This window comes from Phascolarctos cinereus, unplaced genomic scaffold, assembly GCF_003287225.1.
Source record: "Phascolarctos cinereus isolate Bilbo 61053 unplaced genomic scaffold, phaCin_HiC Scaffold_5;HRSCAF=322, whole genome shotgun sequence".
NCBI classification, from domain to species: Eukaryota; Metazoa; Chordata; class Mammalia; order Diprotodontia; family Phascolarctidae; genus Phascolarctos; species Phascolarctos cinereus.
In genome coordinates, this window is record NW_027555958.1 from 319,446,074 (window position 1) to 319,468,763 (window position 22,690).

Sequence of the window (22,690 nt, forward strand, 5' to 3'; positions counted from 1 at the left end):
TGCTTCTGAAATTCCCCATAGGTTACTTGATAAATGATGGTATTCCAGTCAAGGTGTAGATCCTTTATTATAGCTCAATTTAAAAAAAATCTTATAAGACAATTTTTAGCCTAAGTATAAAAGCAATCATTCAAAACTTGCATTGGTATTCTAAAGTGCATAGTACAGAGTGACATGCAATGAATATTAACAGATAGCACAAGGCAATAATAAGTAAATAGATCATCCTATTTGTGATCTTCAGAAAATGATTCTTACATGACTTTGTATTTATATAAGATAGTCCTGGTTTACAACTAAAAATAGATGTAACTGTGTGGTGTGGTCTACATACCAAATAATTATGAGGCATTAGATGATGTTTTCCTCTCAGATATAACTACCTACTAAAAAAAGAAGTGAGTCTTTAGATAGCTAGAATGCAGTCCAGTTTAATTAAACTGACTTTGGCTTGACACATCCTCTTTTAATGATTTAACATTACTACCTCCCCATCCCCAAAATAAGAGCTGGGTCCCTTTGAAAACATTTATAGGCTTATGCAAAATCTTTTGATGCAAAAGATTGTAACCTCATATTGGCCTTTTGTATTCCTGAATGAAAATTTGTATCTTTCAGAAGCATTTTATTTTAAAATTTTCTATACAATGTCAACCAATTTAGAATTTGTTTTACATTTGCAGAAAACTTTATATAACCAGTTATATCCTGAATTAGTCTATTATTGAGAGGCATTTATTTTTTCCTTTGAGGCGATCCATTCAATGAACTGTTCATGTAGCCACAAAAATAAAAATCATTGAGATTGTTTTCTATTTTCGAATAAGAATTTAGGCATTTAGCTAATAGAATGGCAATATGCAAATTAAGCATGGCAGGGAAAGGTGATTGGCTCACTTGCTGTCTATGTCACAGTCCCAGCACCCACAACCAGTCTCTTCATAGCGAAGGAGAGAAGGGCAAAGAGGCACTAATCCTGTTGGTCTCTCATTTTATAAAGTAATTTAAAGTAAGTTATCCAATGACTTAATGAATATGTTGGTTGAATAGTACATTTTTTGTTGTCAGTAGTCATTCTTTCACTCTCCTATGGCTGGGGGGGTACCTAATAAAGTAATCAATTCCAAACAGTTAACGAAAGAAATCATAATTTGAAAAGATCAAAGTGGATTGTCTTTTTCCCTTTCACTTAGAAAAGTGTGTAAGTAAAACTTAATGAATAGCTTACATAATTAACAGAAGGAATAATACACAGACAAGACCTCTCATTTGGTGATTCCGGTTTATAGGGAGCCAGGTAATTTACAGGAGTTACCTTTCTCTTTAAGATCTAAGTGGGGGAAATGTGTATGTATTTTTGACAGATACAACAGAACCTCCCACTGTCAGCTCATGAAAAAGAAAGCTCAATTTCACAGATTCTACACATTTGGACAACTGAGGTAATTAATATCACATTCTGCTGTTAGATTTTACTAACATGCAAAACCACAAAATATTTTAACCTCTAATATTACAAACAAAAAGCATAATTTGTAAGGAGGGAGGAAAGAACATTATAGTAGGAAGAAAATGAGAGCAGGAATTGTTTAGGAAGGAATGTAGTCTCAACTAGGACATGCTAACTGTGATCTTCAGAAAATGATTCTTGCCTGACTTTGTATTAATATAAAACAGTCCTGGTTTACAACTAAACCAGATTTTACGTGTGTGTGTAGATGTGTATGTATGTGTGTATATATGTGTATGTGTATATGTATATATATTAAAAATGAGTTCAATAGTCATGGGAGTGGAGTGTGTAATGAAGACTAAGAGGTATATACAGCAGAGTGCAGTTATTTTAGGTCAGAGGACCCGAGTTTGAATCCTGTCTCTTATAATTAAGGCTAGTTTGAACTTGAGAAAATTACTTAACCTCTCTGGGCCTCAGTTTCTCTTCCAGGGTATAATTCTAGGATTCTATGAATTTTGATACATACATAAAAATATTGTACAAAGCATACAAAAGAAAAAAACTACCTAAAACAGTAAAATAACTTTCTTTAAAACAGTTGAGGAAAGAGTAGGTTTTCCTTAGTTAATGACCTCTCAAATGCTTGGAATCTCTTCCAAGAAGATAAATTCAGAAAGACTCTTAACAACCCCACTTTAAACAAATATTTATTAATAGTAGTTAAGTGGTCTGGTCTGTTGCTGGCCTTATTTCCCACCCACCCCCAAGTGCCACCCTAGCCTTGCTCATTATGAATTGAATTTTTTCTTTTTGATCCAATTCTTAAGGAAACCAGGGAGAAAAGTGAATGTGCCTTCTTCCCCCCCCCCCCCCCCCCCGTGTTTGGCAAAATCGTGGCTATGATGTTATTCTTTTATCAAAGAATTAACTTGTAAGCTTTGTATGGACAGGGACTTGATTTTTAACTTGTATAATGCCATGCATATAGTGAGCACTTAGTAATGTAAATGGTAGTAAGAGGCAAAAGCAATGCTGGCTTTTTAAGTCATTTAAACCGATAAAGAAAAGTAAGAATCTGCCCTGAAATCAGGGTGGCATACAGCAATCAATGAAATACAGTTGCTACACCTAATTTTTCTCTAGCATCTTTCCCTAAATATGTGGTAAGATTACTCCCTCCTAAACTTCTAGCACCTTATTCTCTGAGAGAGTAATCAACCCAACAAGTACTCCCTCTCTCCTGCAATAGTCAGAAAGTATTTATTGAATGTCTAGAGGATATGAGACACTGTCCAAGGTACTACTCAGTAAGGGGCTCTTATTTGGTAGACCAAAACCCAAGTCAAATGTAGGTCACAGAAAGCAAGCAATACCAGATTGAAGAAATTTTAGTAGTTTTAACATATTATAAGTCCAGATCTCATTGCCTTTTCTAAAGTCTCCAAGGTAAAAGACCATGTTCTTTTCAAATAGCAACATGCCTAAGCTCAGTAATGTTACTAAAATTAGCACCTATGCTGAAGCTTGTCCTTTTCAATCAAAGGTAACCAACCAAAAGAACTTTAACTGATATAATTAGGTCAACTTAAAAGAAATGGTGATAGCTTATTTGACAGAATCACGTCTAGACATTAACAGTTACAGGTAGCTTTTTCAAGAAAATGTTCAGGTTTTTACCAAAATCTAAATTCTTGCACACCACACACAAATTGCCATTTTGTAGAGTAATAATCATACTGTTCTAGATGCTAAAGTGTGATACAATGGTTAGGTGATAGACTCCCTACCCTCTTGAAGCTTACTGTGTGTGTGTGTGTGGATCCACACGCAAATATATACAAAATAACACATGGCACTCCCAGCTGTCCTTCTAATACATCACCAAAGAGCACAAATATTTATTGGACAATCATACCTTTAGGACTGAACAATGCTTCTTCCAGCTTATGTCACTCACCCCACAGTGACCACACAATGTCATAAGTCAACATGGCTGAGGATGCACTGTAGGGTTTTTTTTTGTTGTTGTGAATCTCTAAGACTTTATGTGATGACCAAAATAGCTTTTAAAGGTCAGTATCACAGCTCCAGGCTATTATCTCAGGATTCATATATCTGTCTTTAAGTTAGCTACTATTAGGAACAGTAAAATAGCGTTTATCCTGAAAGGCTCCGGATTTTTCCTTAATAAGACACACAATCTTTTTATAGCAATCCTAAAAGTCAAGTTTCTTTCTGACAGCAGCAAGCTGAATACTAAACTGCCACTGTGGCAGCTCTACTCAAGAAACGGCCAGAAGGGTCTTTTGCCCTTTGCCCAAGTGAATCAGTGCCCTCCATCTGCCTTCTCGAGTTAATATTAACCTAATAGGCTTCTCTGACTTATTCAGAAAAAGCAACTAGGTTATTCCACCCAAACCTGGTTTTGGCATAACCACCATTACCACTTGATATGGTGGGAATTTTTCCCTCTAGGGTATCTCGGGACCCTGATGAAATAAGAAATAGTCTTAATGTTAACCCCTCCTCCCTCCCAGTCCCCATTTAGGTTAAGTCGGTTCACTTTTTCTAGGGCTCGGTGTCCACTTCTGTAAGAAGAGGTTGGACTAGACAACTTCCGAGGTCTCCATTAAGGCTTACACTTGCTTGGAGGCTCCGCAGAGCGGGTCCTTCTTAGTGAGTTGGGAGGCGGGGGAAGGCTTTCCCGACCTTTCTTCCCAACGGTAGGTGGGTTGGGCCTGGGGCAAGGGAGGGATTCTCATTCCCCTAAATTGAACTCTCCAAATCCTCCACGCCGCCCCACCCTCGCCTGCACTTTCCCTTGCCCTTCTCTACTCACCACCTCGGCCATCTCTGCCCTCACAGACCCTCTTCTCTGCTCCCCAGGCCCCAGAGCCGCCGTCGCGGCCTAACCCGGCTTCTCCTTGCGCCCGCCTGCCCGCCTACCCTGGTCTGGCCCCGGTTGGCGGTTCCCACCCCCTACCCCCGCTTTGGGCTGATTTAACGCAGTAGATTTGTGGTACGGACGTGGGTTAGAGCTAAAGACTGGCAGTCCCGGTTCTGAGGACCGCGCTGCAGCTGCGGCCGTTGGGGACGCCCGGTAGGGCCGGTTACGAAAGGAGAGGCTCCCGCCCGCGGCCGTTGGCTGGCGGGAATATCGCGAGAGGGGGTGGGGCTCCGGGAGGTAGGTGTCTTCTCCCTCCCCCCTCCCACCTCCTCCCCTCTGTCCCGGTGCTCTCTCCCTCCCCCTTCCCCTCCTCCCTCCCCACGCGGCGCGAGCGGCTGACAGACCCGGGAGAGGAAACGGCCCTCAGAGCCGCGCTCCCGCCCAGCCCAGCCCGGCCCCGCCCCGGGCCTCGTTAGCCGGTAATGGGGAAGAGTGGAGTGCTAGGCAGGGATAGCTAGTGCCTGGACTGAGTAGGGGAACGGGGGTGAGGAGCTCGGGGCGCCTCCGGCCCCCGCCCTGCCTGGGGCTTCGGGAGGGGGGATGGGAAAGACTCCGTCCCCAGCGCCCCCTAAGGTTCGGGGCGGGGCCCCACCCCTCCCTGGGGCTGGGCCGCGCCTGGGAATGGGGACTGACAGAGCGGGAGCGCGCCTGGTTCGCGGGGGCGTGCCTGGAAGGGGAGGGCAGAAAAGGGGGGGAGGCGTCGCGCGCGGTGGCTGGAGGGCAAAGCGGGTGCTAGAGCGAGGCCGAGCCTGGGCTGGGGGAGCCTGACAACCGGGCCACGGGAGGAGGGGCTGGCCTCTGAACTCTGGGACGGGCGGGGCCCGGGACTGCGGCGGCTCTGACTGGCTGGGGAAGTCCCCTTTCTGGCGGGTCTCTTCCGCCGCCTGGTGTTCCTGACAGGAGGCTGGGTCGAAGGCGTGGGCGGAGAAGAGGCAAGGAGAGGGCGGGTTCGGGCGTTTCTTGACGCTGATTGGCTCCGAGCGTGTTGAATCAGGCGATGGAAAACGCTGAGTCCGTGCGCGGCCGCCCCTCTCCCTCCCCCCGTGGCGAATGTGCGGCGCCGCGGCGGCCTCGCTTTACGCTCGCGGGGTTTGGCTGTTGCAGGCAGGAGCAGGGAGGAGGCGGCAGTAGCAGCAGGAGCGGCGGCTATAGCAGCAGCGGCGGCGGCGGCAGCAGCTGGGAAGCGGTCGTGACGGCGGCGACAGCAGCAGCAGCCACATCGGAGACGATGGCGCGGCTGGTGGCAGTGTGCAGAGACGGGGAGGAGGAGTTCCCCTTCGAGAGGAGGCAGATTCCCCTCTACATAGACGACACCCTCACGGTGAGCGGGCCGGGCCCGGGCTGGGCCGGCCTGGCCTCTCCCCTCCTCTCCTTTCCCTCCGCCGCTTTGGCAGCTGTTCTCCCCTCTCCCCCTCCCCCAGGCCGAGAGCTGCGCAGTGGAGAAAGACGAGGGTGTTGCAACTCCTAGGCGAGGCCTTCCCTCTCCGCAGGCCCGACACTCACTCCCTGCCCCTTGGTTGGACAGGGCCGCTCCGGCCCCGGCAGGCCGCTCCTCGCCCCCTCACCGATTTTCGCTAGCCTTTTCCACATCTCCACCCCATTGGGCTTGTCCCATTCCAGGAAACATGCCCCAATTCAGAGCAGACGCCTTGTAAGAGGAACGCCAGAGCCACGGGCATTTTAGGGCCTATCTCTTTCTGAAACCATCAACCCCCGAGGAGACTTAATGATCATCGGCAACTGTCACAGCTGGGCTGCTGCTACCTGCATGTTTGTGTTTCATTATATGCAGCATTGTACCTGCAGTATAGCTTAAATACTGAAGTTTGTCGGCATGCCTACCCATTCAGTAACACTTTCGCCAGAATTATTTTTATTTAGCTCTTCATTTAACTTCTTACCCTGAGGGGAAGGATTGTCTATAATTTATTCTCTGAATTGTCTAACCCACTTAAGAAACTAAGAGTGATTTATCTCGCCAGGCTGTGACTCCTCAAATAGATGTTCCTGGCATTAAAAACAACAACATTGTGTTTAATTTTCCAGTTATCGTTTATTTAGAACCTTTTTTTAAGATATAAATTTGTCCAAAAAGAGCTCTAGAAAAGCCGCTTCCTGTGTGATTGGGTGGTTTACAGTTCTGGGTTTACGATTCCTTTCAGGAGTTAATAGTCCTACAGTATTACCTGACTCTGTTTTTTAATGTACTGTATGAAAAAAGGTGTTTCCTTTTGGAGGAAATGGCAAAAACTTGCAATTGAATCTTAACAGGAAATAAAGAGTGCAGTTGCTTGTCACTATTTTTAAAGATCTCTGATCAACGTTTTCTTTTTTGAAATCTGTTTTTGATATCCTGAAGTACGTAAGTTTATTGGAGTTTAGAACTAGATTTGGATGAAAATAAACTTGTTTTCAAAAGAAAGGTTTATGTATTTCAAACCTAAATTGTCTGTTAATTGATTTTATGTATAGTTGTGAAAATAATGCCACCTAAAATTTATAATAGCTGTTAAAATGCAAGTCATTGTTAGAGATGCCACTCTTGTTGGCCAGTGTCAAGACTGGATTTAGGTGTTTATGTTTATGTTTATTGAGGATTGAGGTGTTTATGTTTAAAACTGAAAAGTGTGACTGAGTTGACTGGGTAATTTGTTGGAAATGTTCAAGGCAAAAAAGCTATAATCATAATTAGTCTGGTTACTTTTTGATGGGAAAAGAGTGGAGTACTTTCTGTAGTCTTAAGACTTCAGGAAAGAGGATTTATCAGAAAATAGATGCATGTTTTGAGTACCCTTTTAACCTTCTATATGAAAAGTTTAGGGAAACTTCATTTTAAATTAAAATTAATATAGCATCCTTGATATTTTAAATGGTCCATTTATCCGTTAGAATAAATGCTCACGCAAACATTGTGTATACTCTCCCTCTTTTTGTTTATCCCAAAATATCCTTTCCCCTAAGATCTTGAAGTGGAAAAAAAAATTCTTCTAGAGAATAAAGAGGAGGGAGAGAGATTGGATGTAAGGAAGATTATATGGGGCAAATGGCAAAAATTTGAATACTTAATGAATTTAAAACATTCAGTCTTCCAGGTTTACATTTTAATTTTAGCTCTTAATGAGGAATGATAGGCTAATATCTAAATATTTGAAGATAGTATTTGAGGTTTCATGTTAAATATCTGTCAGTGATGATTTGAAATTTTACTTTTTGAAAAAAGCTTTTCCCCCCTACATTTTGAACATTTTATACTTCTCTTAAATCACTTAATATTAGCTTTTCCCTGCTTCTAGTTTTTATCTTGCTTCTTGAGTTCAGAATTAGGAAAAAGAGAGCAGCAAGTATACTGTTTAGGCTTAATTTAAACAACATTTCCTTTAAAGAAAAGCATTTTATATTGGAAAAATGTGAACTTTAGTTGCTTAGGAGAATGAACTTATTTAGGAGTTCGGCATTTTAATCACTAAATGTTTTTTAGTGAAATATTTTTCCCTCAGATGCACTGTAATGGAAGAAATAAGCTGCTTGCAGAGCCCTTCTTTTCTCCCTAATGTGTTAAGAAAAATAGCAAATCCAGTCACCTGTTGACTTGGGGGTGGGAGGACGGGAGATTAGGAAGGAGCAGACCATGTTCTTCTGCAAGAGAGAAGGTATGATAGGCTTTTGTGGGAAATGACTTAGTAATGGTGTTGATAAATTCATTGAGTTTGAGCTTTTGTTCCCTTTATCCTTTGATAAAATCCTGAGCAAAGTATGTTCTCTGGAAAAACATTGGTGCATTTTTAGTAGTCATCAGTATTGATTGCTTCTTGGTAGCCATGTGCTTAGTGGATTCCACTCTTAACATGCTTGTGATCCAGGAAGCAATAACATTGGATGGGAGGGAAAGAAATTGTAGAATTTTAGAAACTTTTCAGTACCAGTGTTCTAGAAATACTTCTAGCACTTTTTAAAAATTGATTTTTGTTAGTAACTAGATTAAAAATCTATCTAGTGAATATGTAGATATCAGACTGAGGATAGAAACAGAAAGGAACTACATTTGAACTTGTTTAGTAGAATGAATTGAAGAGTAATATAACTTTAACTCACATTTAGCACTTGTAGAGTGAAACAAGAGCGAAAACTGACTTCTCTTCCAATGTGGAATGAATTTTTGTTAGATGTTAAACTAAAATCTAGAAGTCTTATCTAGATCCCATCTACAGTTTCAACACTTGAAGCCTTTTGAAAGAAGTAACCTCAGGTACTATTAAAGTAGTACATAGGCCTCCTAATGCTGAATATCATTGTAACTTCAGCATTAGGAGGCCTTTGTACTATAGTAGTTAACAGTGTGCCAGATGTAGGAAGATGGATTTGAATGCTTCAATCCAAAGCTATAATATGTAGGCATTTTATCTTACTTGAGAAAGAATCCTAAAGATTAATATTATAGACTACTTGGAAAGCAGCAATCTGTCTGCATTAACATACTGCTTTTAATTCTGTGAGAATTACAAATTTAAGAAATGCCAGGAACACAGGTTTGAATTTTAGTGAAACCTTTGAAGAGTATTTAAATTTACCAGAAAGATACTTTAGCCTTTGTATATGATAAATGTTAGCTTCTGCTTGGAGGTGTGGATTAGTGTGCTATCAAAAGGTACGTGGTTTTTCATGTTTTCTCTTTGGAATCTTGATTTAATAGCATTGGAATATATTTTGCAGAAGGGATTATGTTGCAAATAAAAGTTGAAAGAAGAAATTCAGGGTGAATGAAGAAGCATTTATTAAGCACTTACTATGTGCCAGGTGCTGGGGATACAAAGAAAAAGTGAGACAAACACTACTGTCAAGGAGCTCAAACTCTAATGGGGGGGGCTGGAGTGGTGTGAAGATAACACATAATGTTCAGTTGCTGGAGAGATCTTAAGGGATAGAGTAATGGCAAAGTCCAGGGGTCCTTTTAGTAGAACATAAATGAAAATGATTTGGATAAATATATTCTCACTCACTGGCAGCACAGCAGGGGAATAATCTTAAGAACAAGGGAGGAGAATAAACATTAAGCACCTACTAAGCCAGGGTGGGGAACCTTCAGCCTCGAAGCCACATGTGGTTGGCCTTTTGGCTGAGTCCGGGTTTTGCAGATCAAATTTTGCTTGGCCTCAAGGCTACAGGTTCCCCACTCCCATACTAAGCATCAAGCACTGTGCTAAGTGCTTTACAAATATCTCATTTGATCCTCATGGCAGCCCTGTGCAGGACAGCATCTGTTCTATCTTTAGGTGAGTGCACATGCAGAATATTTGAATGTACTGTTTAGGTCACTTAAGAGATTTTTAAAGAATAAAAAACAAAACAGTGCCATTTTTTCCTCTTTCCCCTTTAAGTAGTTAATAGTACATAATACCTTATGTAGAACTTGGCCAAAGTACTGCCAAGGCAGAAGACACTGTGTTGGAAATAAGTTATTTAGCTCATGAGTGTTGGAAAAATGGCATAAAACCACTGCAAGGGAAATTGTCCACTGCTGAGACTGCCGTTGCAAGACTGGCACAATCGAGGCTGGACACAACACAGGATATATTGGTGACATAATAACTTGATCTGTAACCAGATGTAAAGGTTCATGAAGCAAGGGTATAACAACCATAATGCTTTCCCTCTAAGATTATCTCTAGTTTTTATCTTACCTGTATCTTGTTTGTACATGGTTGTTTGCATGTTGTCTTCCCCATTAGACTGTGAGCTCTTTATGAGCAAGGACTCACCTTTCTCCCCTTTATATCCTCAGGGCTTACTAAGCACAGTGCCTGGCTCATATTAGATGCTTAATAAATGCTTGTGAATAAATGTTCTGATGAGCATCAAAGTTTGTGATATATTAAGCATTTTCTTTTGTTCTGCTTTCATAAGACTGCAAAACATTATTAGATGGAAACAAAAATCAGTTTCCCTAAACATAGCTAGAACTTGGGGTATCACACACTGGGTCTTCAAGTTTGTATCTTTAAAAAAACAAACAAACAAACCCTCCAAGTCTTTTTAGATTGATATTTCGGGCTCTTAATAAATGCTTATTGACTGACAAAAAAAACCAGTGTAGGTAATGAGCTACTGATAAATTTTGCGTAATTGGACATAAAGCACAGTGTCCAATTACAGCATAGTATGATAATATCTCTTAGTTAAGCAGGTGAAGATACAAATTTTAAGTAGTCCACTTAAATAGGTATGAAACAGCATGTTGCTTCTATTGATTCACATAACTCCCAGAGATTTGTCTTAATGCTTAATTGCTTGCTAACTGAATTTATTTTTATGTAGAAAACAAAACCCTAAAACTGCAATGACTCTAGTATGTGGTCTTGTGTTTTGCTTATCAGTTAATATCATGTGATAACTGGATTATTATTAAATGGCTCAGTTGAAACAACCTCAGGTTGAGTTCAGCCAGTTCTCATGATAAAAGAAACAGGAGTATTATAATTGAAAATTCCTGGATAAAGTAAAGTTTTTGGCTTAGCTTTCTTTTCCCTCAGTAAACCATTTAAAATTACGTTAACCAAATTAAGATAAATAACCTGAGTTCACCTTTATTCTGCTACTTTACATTCTAGTAAAAAGCCTAAACAGACTACCTAGGGGGAGAACTAGACACAAACCAAAAAGGTTAATCATTAAACTGGATAATCAGCCCCTAAGGTATTTAGATTTGACCATATTAAGACTAACATATTTAAGGAGGAAAGAGGACTGGTCTTTTAGAAAGTTAAGGAAACTAGGAAGGAACATGCATGTGGTGGACTTGATGTTTTTATTGCTACTGAATTATTTTGCTTTTAAAATCAGTGTCCTATTCTTTACATGTAGATTATCTGTGAGGTATAATAATACATAATTTTCAGTCACTCTCATAGAAACACAGTGATTGTCTTAATATTGTATTAGTGTACTGAAGGACAGTACTATATATAAATAGAGCAATTGATACCTTGCTTAACTGAATCCTTTGGGAATGAATTCCTTCACAAGAAATTAAAAAAGAAATCACAAATGAAGTTAAAACAGCTTACATTTATGGTAAGTGACAAAAGTTAGTTGGATTTTTTTTTCTTAGAAGTTACCCCAGGTGAAGGTAAACAGGGTTAACAGGTTGTAGTGAATTTGTTCCCTCCAGATTTCCCCTTCAATACCTAGAGCTGCCTTAGTTTCTTCCTCACATTCATACCACTCACCTATAGTTGTTAGTAGACATTCAGTAGGTTACCTCAATACAGCATTTGCATTTTAAGCCAAGTAATTAATTGTGGAATGAATTGTTCCTTTTTAATTAAATTAATTTTTAAGAATGAAAGGAATATCAGTCAGGGACAGGTAGAAAAATCAGAAGGGTTAGGAGTCTCCTGGAAATAACATAGGAATAGAGAAGACAGCAAACATGGTGTAGGGGAAAGAGCATTGAATTGGGAGTCAAACTGGGTTTGAATCCTGTTCTGCTACATGCTAGCCATGTGTCCTTAGCCTCCTTTGCCTTCAGGCTTCTTATCTATAAGATGAGAGGGAGTTAAACGATGACATTTGAGGTTTCTTCCAACTCTAGATCTTTGATCCCCCAGAAAGCTCCTTATTTTTCTGGGTACTGTCAAAGGTTACTTGACCTTCAGCTTCTCCCCAGAACTTATTCTCTCCCCTGCCCTGGCACAGCCTATATGGCAGACTTCCCTAACAGAAGTTGTTATGGTTCCACCCTTATATCCTAGGACTCACGGTTTCTTGTCTGATGCATTAGAATGTAATGGTGACCTTTTCATATCATAACTTATTTTAAAGTCCCGGTCTGTATCTTTTTGCCTCCTCTTAGGTCTTTTTTTTTTTTAAACAAGTTTGCAATGATATCCATGTTAATATAATTATGACTATCATATTCTTTCACAAAATTTCTTAAGTGTTCTGTTCCAAATATTTGGGGAAAACAACTTAGATAAAACATGATCCCTGCTCTTAAGGAGTCATAGGGACCTCTGATTTTTGTCACTATGGGTATTCCTCTATGACTTAATATTTGAATTTTTTACCTATAGTAGTTGATTTTTCACTTAGCAAATCTGATGATGAGCCTCCCTGCACTTAACTAGATTGGTTCTTAGACAAGATATATAGTCAATCACTGAGTATCTGAGATACTCAGATCTTTTCAAGCATATGGTATAGGGTCTTCCAGAGCTTACATTTTTGTTAGTATGGCCTGACAGAATTCAGTTACTAGTATACCTTTCTGAGGCATCAGAGTGTAAGACCTTGCTGAGGAACCTTAACCTGATGTTGGTGTTGCATTCATGCAAATCTATCCTTATATATTACCATTCAGCTCATGAATTAGTAAATATTGTTTTGTATGGGGGCAGCTAGGTGGTGCAGTGGATAGAGTACTGGCCCTGAAGTCAGGAAGACCTGAGTTCAAATCCGGCCTGAGACCAAACACTTGACACTTACTAGCTGTGTGACCCTGGGCAAGTCACTTAACCCCAATTGCCTAAAAAAAAAAAGTGAAAAAATATTGTTTTGTATGTTTCAAAGATGGGGGAAGAATTTTGGCTTGAATGCTTTTTTAAATTTTTTATTTTAAGATGGTGATGGAATTTCCTGATAATGTGCTAAATCTTGATGGGCATCAGAATAACGGTGCACAACTAAAGCAGTTCATTCAGGTAAAGTCTTTAATATTATTGCATTAGGTGTTTGCTGAATGTAATTCTTTAACTTGATGAGTTAATTAACTTGATACAACTGTGTAAATTGTATTAACTTTGTAGTTTTAAATTTATGGTCTTTCTTTGACTGTTACAGTAAATGGTCATGGATGATACTGTCATGCAAAAGAAATTTGGTATTTAAGACTTGAAATTTCCAAATCTACTTTGTTGTCTTTATGTTTGTCTTTTAGAGGGGGAAGCAGACATAATACATGATGAGTTGTTTTTTTGGTATCAGCCTTATGATAAATAAGCTAAATAAATTTTTATAGTTAATTTTCTGATCATCATTTCATTTTGAAACTGACATAGATGTGAACAGAATAACATTGTGTAATGAATTGACCTTACAAAAGGCAGATTGTTAACTTGTATTACAGATCTTAATTCACAGAGTTCCAGAAAATTGTGAATGAAAGCTTGAATGCAAGTGTGAATTGAGAGTTTCTTAACAGTTGACTGTCTTACTCTTCTTACTCTCCATTCCCTTTCGTAATTTTTTGGGGGCCTTTTTAAACGGGGGGGCATTAGTAGTAATAACATAGCATAACAATTTATAAAAACAAACACTTCACTTAGGGGAACAAGGAATACCTTTTACATTGATTTATAGCAGTGTGGTCTCCAAACTTTTTTGATCTTCTGTTCCACTAGTAATTTTTTTTTCTGGTAGGTCTGCTGAGGGGTTGGGGGTAGTGAGTTTGCCAGTGGTACGTGAGTACAGTTGCTGCTGTGGGGAATTAAGTTGTATGCCCTGAGGTGCCATTGCCTGGCTCAGAAAGGGGAAGTTAAGAATTCACACTTTCAGAAAGGGATGAGAGTTTTGTGGGAGAGAAATGAGTGAAGGATAGATGTTGTTTTGAAGATGAGCCCCCTGATTGGCTATCTCAGGGAGGGTAGAATGTGATCCATCTTCCCACTCTGCAGTTGATTGCTCACATAGCCTTGGGGACATGCCATGGGACCATCCTCATTTTGGAGACCATTAATCTGTAGTATCATGTTTATTCCCTTTCCCACATCGGCATCATCTATTGGAGAAGTATTAAAGTATACTAAACTTGTAATTCATTTGAATTTTACCTTAAAAATATCAGCTAAATCTTATTTTTTAAAAAGGTGTTTATTCTTGAACAGTGAGGGATATGTTATTTGGAAGACACTTGTGCTGTTATAGTATAGGTGTTCTTTTTAACACTGTTACATATTACTAACTTTTTTTGCTTTCCCTTTTGCTCTTAGCGACATAGCATGCTTAAGCAGCAAGATCTCAATATTGCCATGATGGTGACATCGCGTGAAGTCTTGAGTGCACTTTCTCAGCTTGTCCCATGTGTTGGTTGTCGTCGCAGTGTGGAGCGCCTCTTTTCCCAGCTTGTAGAGTCGGGAAATCCTGCCCTTGAGCCTCTTACTGTAGGGCCCAAGGGAGTCCTTTCTGTTACTCGAAGCTGTATGACTGATGCAAAGAAGCTTTATACATTATTTTATGTGCATGGGTAAGTTCAACAAAGAAAAATGGCGTGCTTAAATTGTGATTTTTGACAACTACTTTCAGAAACTGAATGAAATCTTTCACATATTTGCCTAAGATGCTTGTCATCGTCTGCCAGTGGGGCATGTATGTGGATGCTGATTTTGAAGTGGTATAATAGTCAAAATAATGCTTAGCATAGTAAAGGTTTTTTACTAGTTTGGGAACATAGCTTTGGGTGACTGTATAGATGTTGATGCTTTTCAGTGTTAGAGAAGAAAAAAACTGTATATATTTAAGTAGTACATGTATTTTCTTCATTAAATCACATTTTGATGTAGTATAGGAGTTCTTAGCCTAGAGCCCATGAGCTTTTTTAAAAAAATATTTTGAGAACTGCATTTTGGTATCATGAGTGTTCTTTATAATCCTTTGTATTTTATTTTATATACTTGAAACATTTGCTTATAGGTATCACCAGACTACCAGAAGGGTCTGTGACACAAATAATGTTAAGAACTCTTGGGTGTACAATAGTAGATAGAGAGCCAGCCTGAGAGCCTAGAAGACCTGGGTTCAAGTCCCTCCTCTTGACACTTACTAACCTCTCTGGGCCTCAATTTTCTTATCTGTAAAATGGGGATAATTATATTACCTATCTATAGGATTGTTGTGAAGACTAAATGCGATAGTATGTGTAAAGAGCTATATATAATTGCAGTCTGTCATCATCTTCATCATCATGATGGCAAAGACTAAAATGATTAAACTCTTCAGAAGAGAAATTTACATTAATAAAAAGTCATCTGATAGTTTAGCCTTATATTGAGTGATTCGTGGATCCAGTGTGGAATGGTATATAGTCTTCAGTATCTGAGTAATCCTTGACATATTTACTTTTATGTAGGTCCAAACTAAATGACATGATAGATGCAATTCCAAAAAGTAAGAAGAACAAGAGATGTCAGTTGCACTCCTTAGATACACACAAACCAAAACCTTTGGGGTAAGTTTGGTTGAACACAAAGATTCTATTTATCATTGTTAGAATTTTAAGTATTAGGTAAACTCAGTTGTCATTGGCCAAGAAAAAAATGAATTTCTTCCCATAGTTGATTATACATTTTCCACAAATGTCAATCTTCTAAGACCTTTTGCCTTGATATTTTGAATACATTTGATCATAAAGTATATTTTTGCATTAGCACTTTTAAGTTTTTAGGAGGGAAATTTATCCCTAATATAATTGTTGTTATTAATTTTATTTTAACCACTAAGAATAGGAATATATTTTTTTGACCGATATGGATCCTGGAAACAGCTTTAAGTATAAATGGTTGTTTCCTTTAATTGTTCTAATGACCTAACTTTTACATGTAAGCCATTCTTTGGAGTTAATAATATCTAAAGCTGCTCCTTCTTGATGATTAAATCACTAGGGACATAGGCCTAATGGATGGTTCTTCTACCTGTTTCCTAGTATCCTTCCATGATCGGACAAAATATCCTAGGTAGTTACTGGGAAGTGGTCCCTGTTCATCTAGGATGGAATATAAATTAAAGTTAGGCTTTTTCTTTCATCTTTTAAAAACCAAGTTATGTCAAGAAAAGAAGTATGACTAGTATCACTGTATTAAAGGTTTAAAAGAAATTTTAAACTTTAAAATAAAATGAATTAGAGTTAATAAATCAGTTTTAATTCTTTCTTGATTTGATCTTCAGTATATTCTCTTATATTGTAAGAAAGGGTTAAAAAAGTGCACCACTCACTTTATATGCCTGTTGTTTTTGTTACTTTTTCTTTCTTACCATCTGAGGTAGACTATATGTGCTGCCTGGTGCAGTTTTCTACTTAGACAAGGAACTAGCTTCTCCATGAGTGGCCTGTTAACCAAAATTGTATTGCAGTCTGGTGTATAGTTTGAGTTTAGAAGTCAGGCCTTCAAGTTATTCTAGTGGTGTTTTTAGTTCATGCTTTTTAGGTGCCACCCAAACCTATTTGATTACTAAATAGAGGGACCTAAGTGTGTTTTAGATCTACCTAAATCTATTCTTACATAGCTTAAGGCAGACCATAAATAAAATCTACGTATGAAGTGTTTGAAGATAAAGACCATATAGCCTGCTACAATCTAGTGAAATTTAATCTGATTCATGACTATTTATAAGTTTCTTTCTAGGTAATACATAACATTTGGACTAATTTTAAAAGTGTGATTTAAAAAATTATTATGAGACTCTTTAGTTAATATTTTGATGTATGATCATTTAAGTAGAAAAATATAATGCATAAAAATGTTGTTGGCCCTTTTGGCTTGATGATAATTCTTATTAACCACTGCTTATCTTAGTGTTAACCTTTTCATACTTAATCACAAATCTTTTGTAGAAAGATAAAATCTTAATTCTTCTTTAGATTATCTCAGTATCACTGAATACTTGAAATGCATTAGTTATTTTAAAGCACTGAAGTAAGGTCAAATTCCATTACAAAAAAAAACTCTATATAATTAAAGACTTATAAGAACCCTTAGCTAGTGACCTACTTATTCTGAGCAGTTGTTGTTAACAATAATATTACAGTACTCCTAACAAATTTGAAGAGTATCTTAGAGTTCATTGTAATAGGGTTTGACCTATATCTCTTAGGTTGTAGTTCAAAACAGATTTAGCTTATTTTATACTTTATAGCTGAAGATTTGTGAGGCTTTGATTTTATATTTGTCTTTTAATATACTACTGTACTACAGTGAAGGGAGCAGTAACAGTGTCAGTTCAGAGAAGCTAAGTACAGATAAGAAAAGTAGTGAAGACCACAGGAAGGACAGCAAGTGTAGGATCATTTTCCATTATGGACCTTTTCAGGGAACAGCCAGGTAAAACAAAGCAATCCTTCACCCTGTTTTTGAATGTGCTGTTGTCCATATGTAGTCATCATTTATATTAATATTCATTTTTCTTTCTGCAGAGGTTGTTGGATGGATGTGTGGGAACTAATGTCCCAGGAATGCAGGGATGAAGTAGTTTTAATTGATTCTAGTTGTCTTTTAGAAACATTAGAAACCTATCTGCGAAAACACAGGTAAGTCTTAAGATAAAATGTAGTAATGTTATCAAATGTCTAATATGCCTATCCCTCATTTGTTCTCATGAAACATTTTCCTGCATGATTTTCAAAATGACTAGCTATAAGTTAACAGCTACAGCCCTTCATATATAATAGCATGGCACAGTGGCTAAAGAGCCAGCCTCATAGCCAGGAAGACCTGGGGTGTAAGTTCTGCTTCTGAAACATACTGGCTGTGTAGCCCTGGGCAAGTCGTTTAATCTCTCAGTGCTCCAGGCACTGAGTGCCCACTGAGACCTTAAGTTACGAAGCCAGCTGCAATCATTCATAAGTAGGCAGCACTCTCCAGGTGTTGCAGATAGCAGAAGGCCAGATATAGTGGTATACCCCTGCTCCCAAAATATAATCCGGGGCCCTGTTTCCCCCATCCCTTCCCTAGCCACACTGGGGGAGCCTTATCACTCAGTGATGTTTATTAAGCTGCATACTATGTTCCAGGCATTGTGCTAGGCACTGGGGATACAAAAATAAAAATGAAACACTCCTTGCCCTCAAGGAGCTTACCTTCTATCAGAAGAGGAGACCACATGTACATAAGTATATACAAAACAAATACAAGGTCATTTTTGAGGTGAGTTACTAGAAGCTGGGAGATCAGATCAGGAAGAGTTTTATGTAGAATGTAGCATCTGAACTAAGCCTTGAAGAAAGCGAGGAATTCTAGGAAGTTGGAGATGTGGAGAGAGGAGTGAATTCCAGGCGTATCAATCTGTGTAAAGACATGGAGAAGGGAGAAACAAAAAATTCAGTTTGGCTTGGCCAAAATGTATGAAGGGAAGCAATGTGTGTTGTTGGAAAGGTATGTTAGATCCAGGTTGTGAAAGGCTCTCTGTGCTAAACACAGTGTTTGATCCTAGAGGTAATAGGGAACCACTGGAGTTTATTAGATCAGTTAAGTGGTATGTCAGATCTCTGCTTTAGGAATATCAATTTGGCATTAGCGTGGAGGATGGAACAAAGGGGAGAGACTTTTGAGGCAAGGAGGTCAATAAGGCTTCCATAGTTTAGGTAAGAGATTAGGGGGAAGACTGTGTGAATCGAGATAAGGGAACAGAAGTGAGAGATAATGAGGTAGAAATGACAAGACATAGGAACTGGTTAGATATGTGGAAAGAAAGAGAATGAGGAATTAAGGATTATTCCAAGGGAAGATGGTGGTACCTTTGATAGAAATAGGAAGTTTAGATGAGTGGATTTTGAGAAAAAGATGAATTCTTTTTTGGACGTGTTAGTTTGAAATGTCTAATGGGCATTTGGTGATATAGGACTGTAGCACAGAAGGGAGCTAGGGCTAGAAACATAGCCATCTTGAATAGAGATAACAAATATATCCATGGAAGCTGACAAGGTCATTGGAAATGTGTGTAGAGAGAAAAGATGATCCAGTAAAGGACACTAAGAAGTAGTCAGAAAGGAGAAGAATCAAAAGAGTAAGTAGTGTCATGAATACTCAGAGAAGATAGTGTGCGTCTAGGAGGGAAAGGGTAGTCAATAATGTCAAGTGCTGTTTAGAAGCCAAGAAGGATAAGGATTTTGAAAAAGCTAGGGTTTGTCTATTCTTAGAGAAAGCAATTTTAGTTGAGTGATGAACTCATAGCCAGATTGCAAAGAGTGGAGAAGAGAAGGCGGCAAAGTAGTTTGGTTGTGAAAGGGAAGAGAGATAAAGGCCAGTCACTTGAAGGAGATGGTAGGGTCCAGTGAGTTGTTGGTCCCCCACTCCCCCACACCACTACTTCCCCCTCCACTCCAAGTTTAGGACAGACCTGGGCATGTTTGTAGGCAGTAGGAAAGAGCCAGGAGAAAGGTTGAGATTAAACATTTGATCTGGAAAGGGGATGGTTGTGGGGCAATCTATTGGAGGAGATGGGGAGGTGATGGGATTAAGTTTGTAGAAGGGATGGCCTTGGGAATAGCAGTGTCTCCTGGCCACCACACCTGCTTTCAGCCCAACCTCTACAACCACCATTGAGGGGAGAAATCATTGTGGAGAAGGGGCCCACCTTCCTCATCACCACCAACTACTGACTGACTGCCACCAACAGCACTGGGAGTAGCAGCACCCTCAGACCACTGGTCCTACACCCCAGCCCTCATCTAGGGAGGCAGCTCCTATGGAAAAGGGGCCAGTCATCCACCAGCTTCCAATCAATTGCTACACACAGGGCAGGCAAGCCAGCCTAGCTGAAGCAGCAAGGCACCCTAAGGGAGAAACAGGAGGCAGCATGTGCCAGGCAAGTCACACTGCCACCTTGACACCATCTCCCCTCAGACCCTGATGGGGACAGCCCAGGACCCTGAACCCACGAGTCTTTGGAATAGCAGTATTTCCAAACCAGTGTCCACAACCGCCAGCCTGGGAAGCAACCCTTGTGGAGATGCAGCTAGGCAAGTGCTCCTGCAGCCACATCTTTGGAAGACCCCAAAAAGAAAGTTCTTTTCACCAGAGTCCTTGGCACTGTCAAATGGTATATCGACAGAAACTGATAAGATACTATGACTGGAAATGGCATTAAAGAAGAGACATTAACATCTGCTTTGCTGATGCACCCGAAGAAACATGAAACCTTTCCATCTGATGTACAGTTGAAACCTTCCATATGTGTTGTCTCCCCTATTAGAATGTGAGCTCCATGAGAGCAAGGACTGTCTTACTTGTCTATTTGTATCCCCAGCAGTTAGCATAATGGTTTGTACATAGTAAGCACTTAATAAATAGATTATTTATTCATTAATTTCTTGTAGAAAAGAAAACAAATGCCTTGACAGGAGGGACTTCTTTGTCTTTAAATACTACTTAAAAATGAAGTTTTAAAGAGACTTGAAACCTCTCCTCTACCTCTTACCTTCATAACTCACCTAAAACATTTATTAAGTGCTTACTATGGGCAAGACCGTGTAGGTGCAAACTATTAATAAGCTATTGTATAGTATTTCTCACATTTATGCCTCTGGGATAGATTTTTTTAGACTTTGTCATTGACAGTAAAACATGATTTAGAATTATTTGAATTCAGGAATTTTTCATTCATCTTATTCTTTCTTTTAAGTACATTTGTATTGAGTATGTGGTCACATCTACTCTGAATGATTCTTAGAAACAATTTGTAAACTACTTCTAGGAAAACTTAGAGCAGATAATTAGGAGTAATTGATATGCAAAGAGCTACCTTTTTCTCCTGTGTTTCCAAAAGAAAAAAACTGATTTTAGAACTAACCCTCTGAATTTTCAGGTTAAGTTTTTACTATAACTGCCTCAGTTATAGTACTAGGTTGTAGAATATAATATCTTTGTGACTTAGTCTATTCAGCAAATAGATTTCTCTTCAGTGAGTTTGTGTTTTGAGGAGGAGTAGTATAGACAAGAGTAGTAGTTCCTATCTTCAGTCATTTGCTCTACTTTTACATATATCTTCCAGTTTCTCTTAGACTAAAGTAATTAATGTATCTATGAATTTTACTGAGATAATCCTTGTCCTGCTTGATCAAGTACTGATTTTCTTTGAGCTCAAGATCTGAAGTATTGTGTATCTGTAGTTAATATCTGCACTGTTTATGTCATGTTTTATATTTACATGAGGGATGCATATCCTCAATTTTAATAGAGAATACAGGATAACTCAAGTCAAGAATTCTTTCTTTTTAAGCAGTATTTTTGGGCAGGTATTGAAATTGAGGACAATTACATTGACTGACTGTAAGAACTTTGTCAGTTCCTTATTCTGATGATTTTCCTGCCTTACTTGCCAATAAGAGAAATTTTCTTCTAAAACCTGCCTTCTGTTTTTTCAGTGTAGTAATCGCTAAAGAGCTGTATCATAAAAGAAATCATTGCCTGTTTTCTAAAACTCCTTGAATTTTAACATCTGTTTCAAATGTAAACTAAATTATTTGTCATAACTAACTTTCTGAATTATATACTGGGGGAGGGAAGGGGAGAATAGCTCAGGTTAATCAGGACTTTATTTTAGCATTTAATTTGTCTTCTGCCCGGCTTTTACCAGTTTCTGAGGTGCAGCAAAGATAGGGCGGAGTACAAGCAAGTTATTGTGGATAGGTTGCAAATTGCATAATTCACTCCTGGAAGAGACTTTTCCCAAGATATGCCCAGTAGTGAGTGGTTGAGTAACTGTTGCATGTCAAATTCTTGATTTGAAACATCTCAAGTCCTTATTTTTTCCTGCGTTTCTAAATCTTACTGAGAGATGGTTTGAATTTTAAGATGTCATTTGTCAGCCTCTTTGTAGAAAATCATAATATATATTTAGTGAATATCCAGATAGTTCACCTCTTTTTTTTTAAGCATCATCTACTTTTATGTGAGCTTTCCTGAGCACAAAGCAGTAAATGTTTCATTGTATACTACAGAGTGTCCCAAAAGTCTTAGTGCAATCTTAAGCTTTAATAGCTTAAAATAGACTTTTGGGACACTCTGTATTAGTGGACTAAGTTCTATGACATTGCATCATTAGAAGACGTGTTAAACTGTAAAACTGTCTTCTTTAAGTGACTTACCAGACTCTGAGAATCACTATTACTCATATGCAAAGTGCCATTTGCTTCTATGCTTACAGTACTGCTATTAAACACATACTTTAATCCTTCCTCTGTATAGCAAAATTTTAAGAAACAAAAATTGTACTTCTAATAGTGTGGTATTTAGCTGTCTACATAGCCTTCTGAAAAAAATAAAAGAATGCTTCACTGTCATTGCTTTTTTTTTTTTTTACTGATTTTTTTTTTAAGGCTGATGAACTTAGGAGTGACAGTGCAAGTGTCAGTCTCTTTACCAGGTCTACTAAAATGCCTGAATTTGAAAAAGTATACTTTGAATCAATGAATGAAAAAGTATTTATTAAGCACATAGTATGTTCTAAGAACTGTGTTCTTGTTAAATGTTGGGGATACAAATAAAAAAGCAAAGACAGTCCCTGCCCTCAAAGAGCTTATA

General features: G+C 38.8%; 1 protein-coding gene across 8 annotated transcripts in view; it reads left to right on the forward strand.

Annotated features, from left to right (window-relative positions):
• Positions 1 to 30: 30 nt before the first annotated feature.
• The window catches only part of GGNBP2 (gametogenetin binding protein 2), a 30,893-nt gene continuing 8,233 nt past the window's right edge, over positions 31 to 22,690 (forward strand). For 2 of the 8 annotated variants that reach the window (XM_020991797.2, XM_020991800.2), the window contains exons 1-6: positions 5,191 to 5,724; positions 13,019 to 13,099; positions 14,387 to 14,640; positions 15,523 to 15,621; positions 17,366 to 17,491; positions 17,584 to 17,697. In XM_020991797.2, coding sequence (XP_020847456.1) covers positions 5,401 to 5,724; positions 13,019 to 13,099; positions 14,387 to 14,640; positions 15,523 to 15,621; positions 17,366 to 17,491; positions 17,584 to 17,697 — 998 coding nt within the window. In that variant the 5' untranslated portion in view covers positions 5,191 to 5,400. Of the gene's footprint in view, positions 1,443 to 4,678; positions 4,823 to 5,189; positions 5,725 to 13,018; positions 13,100 to 14,386; positions 14,641 to 15,522; positions 15,622 to 17,365; positions 17,492 to 17,583; positions 17,698 to 22,690 lie in introns of those variants that run through there. The other 6 variants (XM_020991803.2, XM_020991804.2, XM_020991802.2 and 3 more) reach the window with 5 other exon arrangements.